The sequence below is a fragment of the Zea mays genome, chromosome 6, assembly GCF_902167145.1.
Source record: "Zea mays cultivar B73 chromosome 6, Zm-B73-REFERENCE-NAM-5.0, whole genome shotgun sequence".
Classification (NCBI taxonomy): domain Eukaryota; kingdom Viridiplantae; phylum Streptophyta; class Magnoliopsida; order Poales; family Poaceae; genus Zea; species Zea mays.
Genome location: NC_050101.1, coordinates 109,528,829 through 109,542,385, shown reverse-complemented (window position 1 = coordinate 109,542,385; position 13,557 = coordinate 109,528,829). Strand labels below are relative to the sequence as shown.

At 44.8% G+C, this 13,557-nt stretch overlaps 1 protein-coding gene across 1 annotated transcript; it reads left to right on the top strand.

Moving 5' to 3' along the window:
* The first annotated feature begins 1,428 nt into the window (after positions 1 to 1,428).
* On the top strand, positions 1,429 to 3,004 carry LOC118472226 (exopolygalacturonase). The gene has a single exon (XM_035960105.1). The coding sequence runs from the start codon at positions 1,468 to 1,470 to the stop codon at positions 2,698 to 2,700; it is 1,233 nt and encodes a 410-aa protein (XP_035815998.1). The 5' UTR covers positions 1,429 to 1,467; the 3' UTR covers positions 2,701 to 3,004.
* The last annotated feature ends 10,553 nt before the right edge of the window (positions 3,005 to 13,557 follow it).

Sequence of the window (13,557 nt, the reverse complement as noted above, 5' to 3'; positions counted from 1 at the left end):
TAGCACTCTCATTGTCACATAGGAGAGGGACTTTGCTCAATTTGTAGCCATAGTCCCTAAGGTTTTGCCTCATCCAAAGTAATTGCACACAACAATGTCCTGCGGCAATATACTTGGCTTCGGCGGTAGAAAGAGCTATTGAGTTTTGTTTCTTTGAAGTCCAAGACACCAGGGATCTCCCTAGAAACTGACAAGTCCCTGATGTGCTCTTCCTATCAATTTTACACCCTGCCCAATTGGCATCTGAATATCCTATTAAATCAAAGGTGGATCCCTTGGGGTACCAAAGACCAAATTTAGGAGTGTAAACTAAATATCTCATGATTCTTTTCACGGCCCTAAGGTGAACTTCCTTAGGATCGGCTTGGAATCTTGCACACATGCATATAGAAAGCATACTATCTGGTCGAGATGCACATAAATAGAGTAAAGATCCTATCATCGACCGGTATACCTTTTGGTCTACGGATTTACCTCCCGTGTCGAGGTCGAGATGCCCATTAGTTCCCATGGGTGTCCTGATGGGCTTGGCATCCTTCATTCCAAACTTGTTGAGTATGTCTTGAATGTACTTTGTTTGGCTGATGAAGGTGCCATCTTGGAGTTGCTTGACTTGAAATCCTAGAAAATATTTCAACTTCCCCATCATAGACATCTCGAATTTCGGAATCATGATCCTACTAAACTCTTCACAAGTAGATTTGTTAGTAGACCCAAATATAATATCATCAACATAAATTTGGCATACAAACAAAACTTTTGAAATGGTTTTAGTAAAGAGAGTAGGATCGACTTTACTGACTCTGAAGCCATTAGTGATAAGAAAATCTCTTAGGCATTCATACCATGCTGTTGGGGCTTGCTTGAGCCCATAAAGCGCCTTTGAGAGTTTATAAACATGGTTAGGGTACTCACTATCTTCAAAGCCGAGAGGTTGCTCAACATAGACCTATTCGCCCCATTTGATCACTTTTTTGGTCCTTCAGGATCTAATAGTTATGTATAATTTAGAGTCTCTTGTTTAATGGCCAGATATTTCTAATTAATCTAAGAATTTATGATATTTTTTAATTTTTTATCATGTCTGATGAGAATTAACATAAAGGCTCAATTGGGTCCTGAATTAATAATAGAGTGAAAATTAATCCAGAGGCTCTATTAGAACCTTCAATTAGTAATACCAAGATATATATAAGATAGTAGAGTATAGTTTAAATGTTGGCATTGTTCATTCTTTCTTTTGTTATTTAATTTATGCTTTCCACGGTGGTTAGTGGTTACTTCTGAAGGGTCCAAATAATGCATGAAGAGTTTGAGGACAAGAAGTCTGCCCTAAAAATAGCGATGCAAAGGCATGGTGTCCAAGCCATACATATAGCGCACTAATTTTATCAGCAGAACAATGGTATTTATAGGTCCTAGTGCCCAGGCAACAAGAGACACGAATAAAGCATCGATCACGACAAGATGGCGTGCACAAACAATGCGATGAGAGCCTTGTTCCTCCTGGTCCTCTTCTGCATCGTGCATGGTGAGAAGGAAGAGTCAAAGGGCATCGATGCGAAAGCGTCCGGGCCTGGTGGGTCCTTCGACATCACCAAGTTGGGCGCCTCCGGCAATGGCAAGACAGACAGCACGAAGGCTGTGCAGGAGGCATGGGCATCGGCGTGCGGCGGCACTGGGAAGCAGACAATCCTCATACCCAAGGGTGACTTCCTTGTCGGACAACTCAACTTCACAGGCCCTTGCAAGGGCGACGTGACCATCCAGGTGGATGGCAATCTGCTGGCGACCACGGACCTAAGCCAGTACAAGGACCATGGTAATTGGATCGAGATTCTACGTGTGGATAACCTGGTCATCACCGGCAAGGGAAACCTTGACGGGCAGGGCCCAGCCGTGTGGAGCAAGAACTCCTGCACCAAGAAGTACGACTGCAAGATCCTTCCCAACTCGCTGGTGATGGACTTCGTGAACAACGGGGAGGTGTCCGGGGTCACGCTGCTCAACTCCAAGTTCTTCCACATGAACATGTACCGGTGCAAGGACATGCTGATCAAGGACGTGACCGTGACGGCGCCCGGGGACAGCCCCAACACGGATGGCATCCACATGGGCGACTCATCCGGGATCACGATCACCAACACCGTCATTGGCGTCGGTGACGACTGCATCTCCATCGGCCCCGGGACCTCCAAGGTGAACATCACCGGCGTGACCTGCGGCCCTGGCCACGGCATCAGCATCGGCAGCCTAGGGCGGTACAAGGACGAGAAGGACGTCACGGACATCAACGTCAAGGATTGCACTCTTAAGAAGACGATGTTCGGCGTCCGCATCAAGGCGTACGAGGACGCCGCCTCCGTGCTCACCGTCTCCAAGATCCACTACGAGAATATCAAGATGGAGGACTCAGCCAACCCCATCTTCATCGACATGAAGTACTGCCCCAACAAGTTGTGTACTGCCAACGGCGCCTCCAAGGTCACCGTCAAGGATGTCACCTTCAAGAACATCACCGGCACCTCCTCCACCCCGGAGGCCGTTAGCCTGCTCTGCACTGCCAAGGTCCCATGCACCGGCGTCACCATGGATGACGTCAACGTCGAGTATAGCGGCACCAACAACAAGACCATGGCTATATGCACGAACGCCAAGGGCAGCACCAAGGGTTGCCTCAAGGAGCTTGCATGCTTCTAGACCCTCCATCGACTGACCCATCTCTCTAGTTATAATTTTTCTCTCGTCCTTGCATTGCCCATTAGATGCTATCCATTGGTAACGCACAACAGTAAAACGACAGACATCCGACAGCTATATTATGTTCGACGGTGTAACACCCTGAATTTGAGGGTATAAAATTTCTTCTCCAAATACCAACCAAATTCAGGGGTTACCTCTTGTCTCTCTCTCTCTTTTCCTTTTGATTAAAAGTAAGTGAATTAGGCGAGGGTTTAATTATTTATTTTGTCAAAACTTATGTGAGTCATGAAATGTTGCATCATGCTGAGCCTAAATTATTCTTTTGTTTGATGCACATGTTTGAATTGGTTTGAATTTGAAATTTGGTTTGAGTTTGATTTGAAAACCATAGAGAAATTAAAATAGAAAAGACATTAGAAATTTCAAAAAAAGAAAAGGAAAGCAGCTCAAACCTCCTCCCTCCTTGGCCTTTCGGCCCATCCAGCCCAATTAACCGCCCGCATCCGCTGACAAGCGGGCCCCACCTATCGGCGCCACGCTCGCTCGCCCTCTCCCTCTCTTCTCAGTGGGACCGCCTCGTCAGCACCGCGCGTTCCCTCGCTGACTCGCGACCCCTATTGTCAGACCCATCCCCTCCCCTACAACTGTCGCGCCTGTGCCCATGGCGTGCCCCATGCGGTCAAAGCGTGCCCACGTCCCCACGACCTGCCCATGTCACCCGAGTGCTAGGTGAAGACCCCGAACACTCCCTCAGCTCACCCCTGCCTCACACTCGCTCTTTCCCTACCCTCGCACTCACCCAGCCGCAGCGCCGCCCCCCGCTGTTGCTTCACCTTTCTGCTGTCGCCGCTGGACTTCTGACAGCGCTTTGGCCATGGTGAGCTTTGCCTGAGCTTGGCGCACCGGGAAAACACGGTTGTTTCCCCTTTCCTTAAATCCTCTACCCGATCTGCGCTCTACCTCTCCCCTGCGCAGGTCGGAGCTCGCCGCCGTCGTGATTCTTCAATGTCCGGCCAACCAGAGCCCCATCGCGCCGTGCCAAGCTGCCCGAAGCACCGTATCTGGGTAAGTGACATTCTTGTGTCCCTCTTTTGCGCCAATTCTGCTATGCGTGGGGGATTTCGGCCGACGAAGTTGCCCCTCGCCGCGCCGCAGCATCTTCACGGTAATCTGGACCTTTGGTCGGAGATCGGACGGCTAGCGCAACCCCATACCCCTTTGTGTGGCAGTTTTGCTAAAGAGACCCTCGCTTTTTAGAAATCAACCCGCTGTCCCTGGTTTTCATGCGCAGGCCTCTGTAATCTTACGGATTGAACCCTAGACTTCTATTTATTCACAAATTTAGGCCTAATTTTGTATTTTAAACTTCAAAACCTGTTTATTTCATATCTTTTGCATATGAACTTCAAATTGAGTGATTCAAATTGCAAAATGTTCATAGGATTATTATCTGTCCAAATAAATTATGATCATTCACTGTCTGTACATGTTAATTTTATGCCTAGACTATAGGTTAGTATATGTAATAGTTTGTTTACTATATAAGAAAATAAAAAGGAAAACCCTAATGGTAATTAGATGTTTAACCTTGTGAGATTAATAATATGTAATGTATGAATTTATCCCTGGTATAATTTTGTGTCTCACTAAAATTAGTGGAATTAAAATTATGCAATCCATGGAGATAGATAATATTTAGGGAATCACAAACCACTAGTGTGCCAGTTCACTCTAGCACCTAAGTTGACCTTTTGTGTTTACATTGCTCTATCAAACTTGTGTTCACTTGGTTGTATATGTTTGGTGTATTGTTCATTTGTCTTTATCCAATTGCATTGAATGCATGATCGCTTTGTTTAGACAATGAGAAGCTCGTGGTTCCTTACTATGTTGCTGAAGATCTTCCTGAGCAACAACCTGGTGAAGGCAAGAGTCCTCTGACCTACTATGTCCTACTTACTTTATAGTTCACCGTCCCACATTACATTATTTAAACCTAAGGATTAACTAGTCTGTATTTACCTTATCCTTGTTTACCTTTTTGGGTTTCTAAGCTTTATGCTATTGCTTTAACTTAATCAATGGACATGATGTGAATCTTTATGATACAATGATGTTATCTCGATGATGATCTTGTGATACTTTAGGGGACTCAGGCTGTTTCCTGAGTACCACTCCGTAAGGACCTGTTCATTGAGTGACCACCTGGGATAACAGTACAACTATGAGTGTGGAATGGGACACCCTTAGCTGATTAATTAGAGGAACTTGAGGTGTAGTTGGCTTCGCCGTAGGGCGTCTATGGGGTCTAGGCACAACACTTGCTCTGCCGATGCTGGTTGCCGAGATTCTTTCGATTTGGTTTTGTTAGTCACCCTTCCTGTGGGGGGAATTATTGTGTTTATCAAACTAGAGAAACCTAACGGGCGGCTATGACCTCTAGGGAATCTTTGTAAAGGCTACGTAGTGTATCCCTAGCCATTCACCTCGGTTGTGAAGATCGAGTTTGTAGAACCTAGGCTGGAAAGGGATCACGACTCGTGGGTAAAGTGTGCAACCTCTGCAGAGTGTTAGAAACTGGTATATCAGCCGTGCTCACGGTTAAGAGCAGTCTTGGGATCCTTTTGATTAGAAGAACTTTGGATACTTTTATGATTATGGTTAATGATGATAAATATAACTTTGATCTCTGGTATTTCCTCTTGGAGGGAGTACTTTTAGGTAATAACTAGGTTTATTGCTAAAACATGGCTTTACTACTAGGTAATAAATATCTGACCAACTAAAAGCAATTACTTAACCTTAACTCCACATACAGCTAGTCCACATTAGCCAAACGGGACATTTGCTGAGTATGTTGATGTGTACTCACCCTTGCTTTAAAAACCACCCCACCCAAGGTTGTCGCCACTATATTCAGTGCTCAGGAGGAGATGTAGCAACATGGAGGACTTTGAGGAGTTCCAGGACTGCGATGAGTTCTAGTTATGTTAGTGGTGAACCTCTAGTCGGCTGCCGATGAAGGCTTTATCTGCTACGCTCGCTTTTACGCACTTTGATAATAGTAATGACAATGTTATGTTAATGACTCCGTGGATGTCTTGGACATCTTGATGTAATAAAGTACTATTTCCACTATTTACTTTGAGCAATGTGTGATGATGTCCAATTATGTAATCGCTATGTAAGTGAGTTTCTGATCCTGGCACGTACATGGTTCGCATTCTGTTTACCTTCCAAAACCGGGTGACAGACGACCTCCTAGGTGGCCGTCGGATAGAACGTTATATCCGATGGCCTAAGGCAGCCGTCGGACATAAGATCCTACGTTCGACGACTGTTAGACGGACCGTTAGACATAAGGTTATTTTCGATGGCTATCAGATAAGCCATCAGACATAACCTTATGTCCGACGGTCGCCAAGGAGGCCGTCGGACATAAGGGATTTAAACCCCGTCAGCGCCCGCCCGCGTCGTTTCAGTTCCATTCTTCAAGGAACACACAAGCCGAGGCCGCCGCCACCCACCAGCCGCCGCCGCCACCGAGCACCTCCCCAGCCGGCGACGGCGCCCGCCCTGCCCCCGACGCTGCCCGAGCCCATGGCCACCTTCGTCACCGTCCTTGATGCCGCCGGAGTCGCTCCGATGCAGCCCGCGCCCGCCTCAGCCTCTGCCCCCGCCCCCGACGCTGTCGGCGCCTGCCTCGACCCCACCGGTGCTCGCTTCACTGGCTCTACGCCCAGCTAAGTGGGTAATTTTGTAACTTTTAGTATAATTTTGTATATGCATATAGATTGTTTGCTATTAGTTATGTTTAGTTTGTTATGCCCGACAACCTAAGTTTATTATGTAATTAAATTAGCTTGTTTTAGTTTATTTAGTGGTGCCTATATAATTTAAACTTTTAATTTCCGAGTGTAATTATTATGCCCTCGAAAATAAGATCATTTTATATGATTTAGGGTCCCGTGAAATGATTTTTCAATGTAATATTGTATTAGTGTGGTTTATTAGTAATCATAACTAATTAATTAACGTCTCGTATCTAGTATGGAGGAGGATCGTCGATGGATGTATGAAGGTTGGAAGAAAAGAGGTGCTTTATCAAGTGAGTGGGTTGCCAAGACTGACGCGTTTCTTGACCATGCTTTTGCTCGGTTGGAGACTGGAATCGATGTTAGGTGCCCTTGTAGCAAGTGTCGGAACATTTATTTCCTTGACAGGGACTATGTCGATAGATCTTTGTAAGAACGGTTATATGCCAGGCTATGAGGTGTGGGTGCACCACGGTGAGGACCCACCTCCTCGTATTGTATCGTAAGTTCAGTCACATGAAGAGGGGACTATGATAGGATGGAAGAGATGCTTGACGATGTACGCCATGAGCTTCTACCCGTCGATTTGGAGAACCCCGGTCAACCCTCCGATTATGAGGATCCTCCTATGCCTGAGGTTCAGAAGTTTTTCGAGCTCCTTAAAGCTACCGAAGAGCCGTTGCACGAGCACACGAAAGTGACCGTCCTTGTGTTCGTGACTCGACTTATGACTATTAAGTCTAAGTTTGCATTCTCAAACAACTGCTACAAGGAGCTTCTGAACTTGATCAATGATGTACTTCCAGAGAATCACAAGATGCCAAAGGACATGTATGAGTCCAAGAAGTTGCTATCTGGTCTCGATATGGACTACGAAAAAATCGATGTCTATGACAATAACTATATGATTTTCTGGAAGGAGACCATAAGTGAGAAGAAGTTTACAGTATGTGGTGAGCGTAGATTCGTAGTGGTTGAAAACGATGATGGCTTGACCGTGACGACCGAGATAGCACGTAAGCAGATTCGTTACATGCCTCTTATAACTCGGTTGAAACGTTTGTTCATTTCCAAGAATACAACCAGACACATGAGGTGGCACAAAGAAGGGGTACACTAGAATCCAGATGTCATGGCGCACCCAGCTGATACAGATGCATGGAAGGTACTAGATGCCTTTGATTCCATCTTTGCTATTGAAGTGTGAAATGCCCGCTTCAGTTTGCACTACAGGAAAACAGTTAATTCCCGTCGGCCAGGAACCGACTGGGAATAAGCACTAAACCGACGGGAATAAGTAATTCCCGTCGGTTTAGCCCTTATTCCCAGTCGGTTGTCAGCCGCCAGGCGTCCCTTGTCGGGGATACGGTTATTCCCGTCGGCCGCCGACGGGAATACGTAATCCCCGTCGGCCAATATCGAGCCGACGGGAATAAGGGCTAATTCCCGTCGGCCACTACAACCGACGGGCGTTACTAATTAATCCCCGTCGGCTGACCTGGCCGACGGGCGTTACCAATTGGCAATAGATGGTTTCTCACCTTTCAATCTAACTACACCATACTACTCATGTTGGCTCATATTTGTTGTTCCATACAACCTTCTGCCAGCTCTTTGCATGAAATCTGAATTTATTTTCTTATGTCTCGTAATACCTGGTCGGGATCATCCAAGAACAAAGATCGATGTGATGATGAGACCCCTGATTAAAGAATTGAAAATTTTGTGGGAAGGAGTCGAGGCGTACGATTGTTACAAGAAATAGAAGTTCAACCTGAGAGCTACGTTTTTATGGTCTATTCACGATTTTATGGCTTATGGTATCTTTGCTGGATGGAGTTGTCATGGGATTCTGACATTTCCGATATGGGCTGAAGACACTTTATGCTTCCGACTGAAGTTTGGTGGAAAGATATGTTACTTCGATTGCCATAGATGTTTTTTTGCTAGAGGATCACCCATTCAGGTTCGATAGGAATGCTTTTAAACAAGTTTTTGCATCTCATATCGTATTTTACTGATTCTTGTTTTGGGTACATGTTAATGCATCTATTTGCTTGCTCGAAAAACATTTCATGTAGGTGTCTGTGCCTTGGATAGCCACCCTATCATAGGGTTATCGGGCCTTGTGCAGGTGGTGGGCTTCCCTTGAGTTTCATGCCATTTTCGAAAGGAACATGGGAAACCGTGAAACTGAGTCGTTCCACAACTACGACGGTGATGGACATGTACACTTGGCTAAGCGAATGGTATGTCACATTATGTTGTAACTTCGAATTACATAGAAATGTGTCATTCTAACTTGTATGCACAGGAAGTCAAATCCGCCCGTACGCCTACGAATGTGGAGGTGTATATGCAAGGGCATAGGGGTTCTGATCCACAGAATCCTGATGTTTTATGCACTCAGACAACCATCGACCGTCTAGTGTGTTTTTGGTACTCTATTATGTGTTTGTGCATCAACCTGGTAATGAACATATATTTGGTATGTTTGCCTCTAGCCTTTGTATGGGCAGGAGATGGTTCAGCGCCATGGGCAGGACCACGATTGGAGGAACCAGCCAATCGACCCTCAGGCAGGATATGCTAGTGCAGGAGGACAAGCCCATGGACGATGAGAGTATTTGATTTGGATTTCAAAATTGTTCTCATATGCTTGTGATTGAACCGAGTCCATGGTTTACTCTACTAAGTGCATGGTTCACTCTTGTAGGTTGGGTATTTTTGATTCCATGATTGATTCTAGGGAGCTGAGACACCATGGACGATAGTCCACATCCTCGTCTTCACAGTCGTCCCGTTCTCGATCATCCGCCCAAGAGATAGAGATTGCAGTGTTGCGTCAGCATGCAGAGTATCATCAATCAGTTTTGAGGGAAACAAATGGAGTATCACAGGCAACAAGCTGAGTACCAGAAGAAGAAGGACGAGTATTATTCAAACCTCCAGGCCCATAATCAAGCTCTACTCTCGGTAAGTTGAAGTAACATTTTGTTCGTAACAACTAAAAACACATGATGTGTACCTTATTTTCTCAACAATGGCTTGCATCTAATTTGTAGCAACTAGCACAACAAGCGGGCGTCTCGATGCCGACATATGGGATGCCGCCTCTGGACTTTGCACTGTCGATGCCAATGTTGTTGCCTCCACCCCGCCTTAATTCCATATGGTATGTACACATATACGTGTGTGACATGTTCATAGTTGTCTTATGTGTTAAAATGAAAAACTTAGTGGTTAATATTTCATGTGGGTGTGTTATAGGGATTTCAGACACCTTCCGCTTCAGTTGCCGCACCTAGAGATGCGTCTGGTCAAGACGACGCATCGAATTCTTAGGTGAACAACCTTTTCAACACCTAGAGTCCAGCCGGAGGAAGTGGCTATAACTTGAACCAACCAGGTGACGGATATGAGTGATAGTTCATCAAATGTGTTTGATTTGGAACTATGTCAATGTTCATGTCAAGGACTATTGTGTCGAACTATGTCAATGTTTAATTTGGAACTATATGTTGATGTAAAAGACTTGTTGCAACTATTTGGAACTATATGTTTGTGAATGTGAGGTGATGTTTGTGAATGTGAATACTTATGTGAATTGATGTTTGTGAATGTATGTGAATATGTGGTGTAACACCCCTGGTGTTACTGTTACTAAAACTTGAGCATAACATCATCAACATTAGCATTTCATGTGTTTGATACACCTAGAATGCATTCACTAGGCTGAAGTTTCAAACAAGTTGTATTGATATGGCATTTTGCAAATAAAACCCTGGAGTAGGGTACTTAACCCTAAATGGTGTTTAGAAGGGTAAAACAAAATCCAAAAAGAGAAAATCCTAAAGCTTAAGTGAAATAGTCATAAAATGTTACTAAGAAGGGACCTAAATTACATTCACACCCCTAAAATACCAAAAACCCTAAAAAGGACCCTAGAAAACCCTAAACCTAAACCCTAGGGGGCTAAGTGCAAAATCAGTGCACTTTTGGACTAAAGTACAAAAACTATGAAAGTAAGGTATCTTAAGTCATATGGTTCACAATCATGAAGATTTGCAAGCTAAACCCTGAATTTTGGACCTATTTGCAAAAAGAACGTATTTGAGTTCTAAACCTAAGTCTGAAATTCAGTGACATTGGCTCAACTTTGGAGCTCTATATCTTCCAAATTATTGAGAATTTGCCCTAGGTCACCACATCAATTTTGTAGATCTATCAAAGGTGAACAACTTTGTTTAAGGGATTAAACATTGTTGTTATGAAGAATTTGCAGATAATTAAACCCAAAGTCAGGCTGTTAGGCTGTTTGATGTCTGAATTTCAGACTAACAGTACAACTGCAAGAACTTTGGGCACGAATTCTGGCATGATCGAGCAAGAATTTGCCTAGGGTTGCTATACCAAGATTATAGCTGGATCCTAGAGCTATAACTTTGCTAAAGACTGTCGATCATGTTACTACATAAAATTAAGAGAAAATTTGCCCTAAACTTTGGCTGTGAGGTGCACTAAATGAGGAATGGCCATGGTACAGTACTGAAGAAGATCGACTGCCATCCGTTCATCGTCGACGACCTCTCCGCCGCGATTCATGCCACCGCCGTCTCGATTCGTGCTCGGGGAGGAATGGATAACACCTGGGGATGGGTAAAAAGATCTGGGCGGGATGTATTGCGATTGCTAGCTGGTCCGGCCATCCTGTCCACTTGCCTCGCAGCCGGCCGAGTTTATCCTCACTAGAGCTCGTCGTTTCACTCAACCGTGCCACGCCGCAAAGCATTCTCCACATCGTAGGGATCATGGAGGATAGTCAGTTACCCCTCCTGCACCGTTTTCTCCTCGCTCGCCACAATACGCAGAGCACGGTGAAATATCCAAGTCGCCGTGAGCTGATCTCCAACCCAAATTCACTGGCCGCCGCTCACGATCACTATAAATTGAGTGCACCCGCGGCTCCATAGGGTAATCACGCATCTATTGCACCAATCCTTGCCCCGGATTATCCACCAGGGACCGAGAATTGCTCACTTCCCCCAATCAGGGTTTCCGCCACCGTAAAACGCACCTCGCCGTGGCCAGCCACTTCCAGGTTTGTTCATGCTCTCTGTTGCCTTGTTTCAGCATTAGTGTGCTTCCCTCATGCTCCTCAACCAATCCAATTACACTGAGTCCCCCTTAATTACCGGGAACGCGATACCCATTCGAGTGTCCGCGCTGTTTCCATGGACCGATCGATTCAATGTCCCATTGATGAAATTGTTTGAGGGGAAACCCTCGTTAGGTCTTGGATTTGATCTCTGCCAAAGTAGAACACTAGTCATCACGTGAATCATCCGATACATGCTCGCTGGAGTTCGTCCCTACGTGGTTCACCGTCGTGGACTTCGAACTGAGAAAGGATATAAGCACGGGGGTGTTCTTGTAGATGTCAGTGAGACATGTGAATAGCGCCAAGGACCACCACTCTAATTTTGAACCGGTAAGGGCGTTTTTGCAAAGTCATCGCGGGCACACGTGCGCGCGGGCGAATTCGCTCACTGCTGGGCTGCTTCGGCTGAAATGAGCCCAACACTGTTTAAGCTTTTCTCTTTTCTTTTTCTGTGAAACTTTAGAAATCTATAGAAAATTGTAGAAAAATGGTAAAAATGTAAAACCAATTTTGCTAAATTCCTAATTTTCATAGAATTTAATAAAAACAGTTTCATGATTTTTAGGTCAAATAGAGAATTTTGGAGCATTTAAAATAGCCTAAAACATTGTTTCTGGATTTTTAGAAAATAGATAATAACTCCAAAAAATCACTAAACTTTTTAGATGATCTTTATACATTATTTAGAAGCCTTGGGCAGAGTTTGGTATGATTCGGACCTTGTTTGATACTTAGGACCCAAAACCCTACCCCTACCCTTTGAATTCCTTTATTAACTCCGGAAACCCTAGGTTCTCGGAGAACCGTGAAGGAAAATTATATTCAAGACTTTAGAAAATAAACTTTTACTATCTTTGCACTCTCATGAGCATTACATGGGCATTCATTATTATGTATGGTTATATTTAGAAAACGAGGAAGAAGTTGAAGTAGAAGAAGAAAAGACTTCGCCACCACCACTCGAGGAACATCAGGCAGGCAACTGCTTTTATTTTGATATCTGCGGATCTGAGCCTGATTCACCTGTAAACCAAGGCAAGCCTCGGTGCATTCGCCACCTCCTTGATTCTTTTAAAATCTTTCTCACTTGCTTGATGCATTAGGTGATAGGAGTTGAATGCTAAAACAATTCATGCATTACCTTCCTTGAATTTGATTACCTTCCTTTGAATCCCTATTTTACAAACGGTTTTTACTATGCTTAGTCTTGCTCTAGCAAAACAAAATGTTTTGTTTTTACAAAAGATGATGTGGCAAAGTGGGAGGGATGTTTTCGAAAATAAAACTTGATGGTGAGTCCATCATGGCCATGATGGGTCAGCATCGGAAAAGATGTACCTCTATCAGGTACCAAACTTTGGGATTTGAAATGATTAAGCTGAGAACGGGCGGGTGACTTACACGAGAAGAGAGTCTCGGTGTAGTGTCTCCGTCTGAGTCGATTAAGGACCGTGTCGATGTAGGCCTGCTGACCGAGGACCCTTTAACTGGTCACATGCCTCGTCATGGGTAAGCTTTGCCTCGGGCAGACTAATACCAGAATAAGATACCACGCAATGGGAGTGGAGAGATGGCGAGAGTAGCGCGTACCCTACGTGGCAAGAGGCTGGACAGTGGTGTATCTGTGTTCTCATTTGGCGTGAACCTGATCTGGTCTTAAGAACCCCGGTGGCGGGTTGACATATGCAAGGGTTAAGTGCTACATATGTCGTGTGATCGGAGATCCTTAGCTGAGTATAATCGATTCGGATCTCCGTACCTTCGCGGTTATGAAGACTTGGTCACTGACCTATACGTAGAACTCCAGTAAAGATGAAGGGTTGTTAAGAAATTGGCTAGTGTAGGTCAAGTGATTGAACTAGGGTAGAAAGAACTCTA

Coding starts and splice junctions, on each gene's coding strand:
- LOC118472226 (XM_035960105.1), top strand. CDS start 1,468: ATGGCGTGCACAAACAATGCGATGAGAGCCTTGTTCCTCCTGGTCCTC.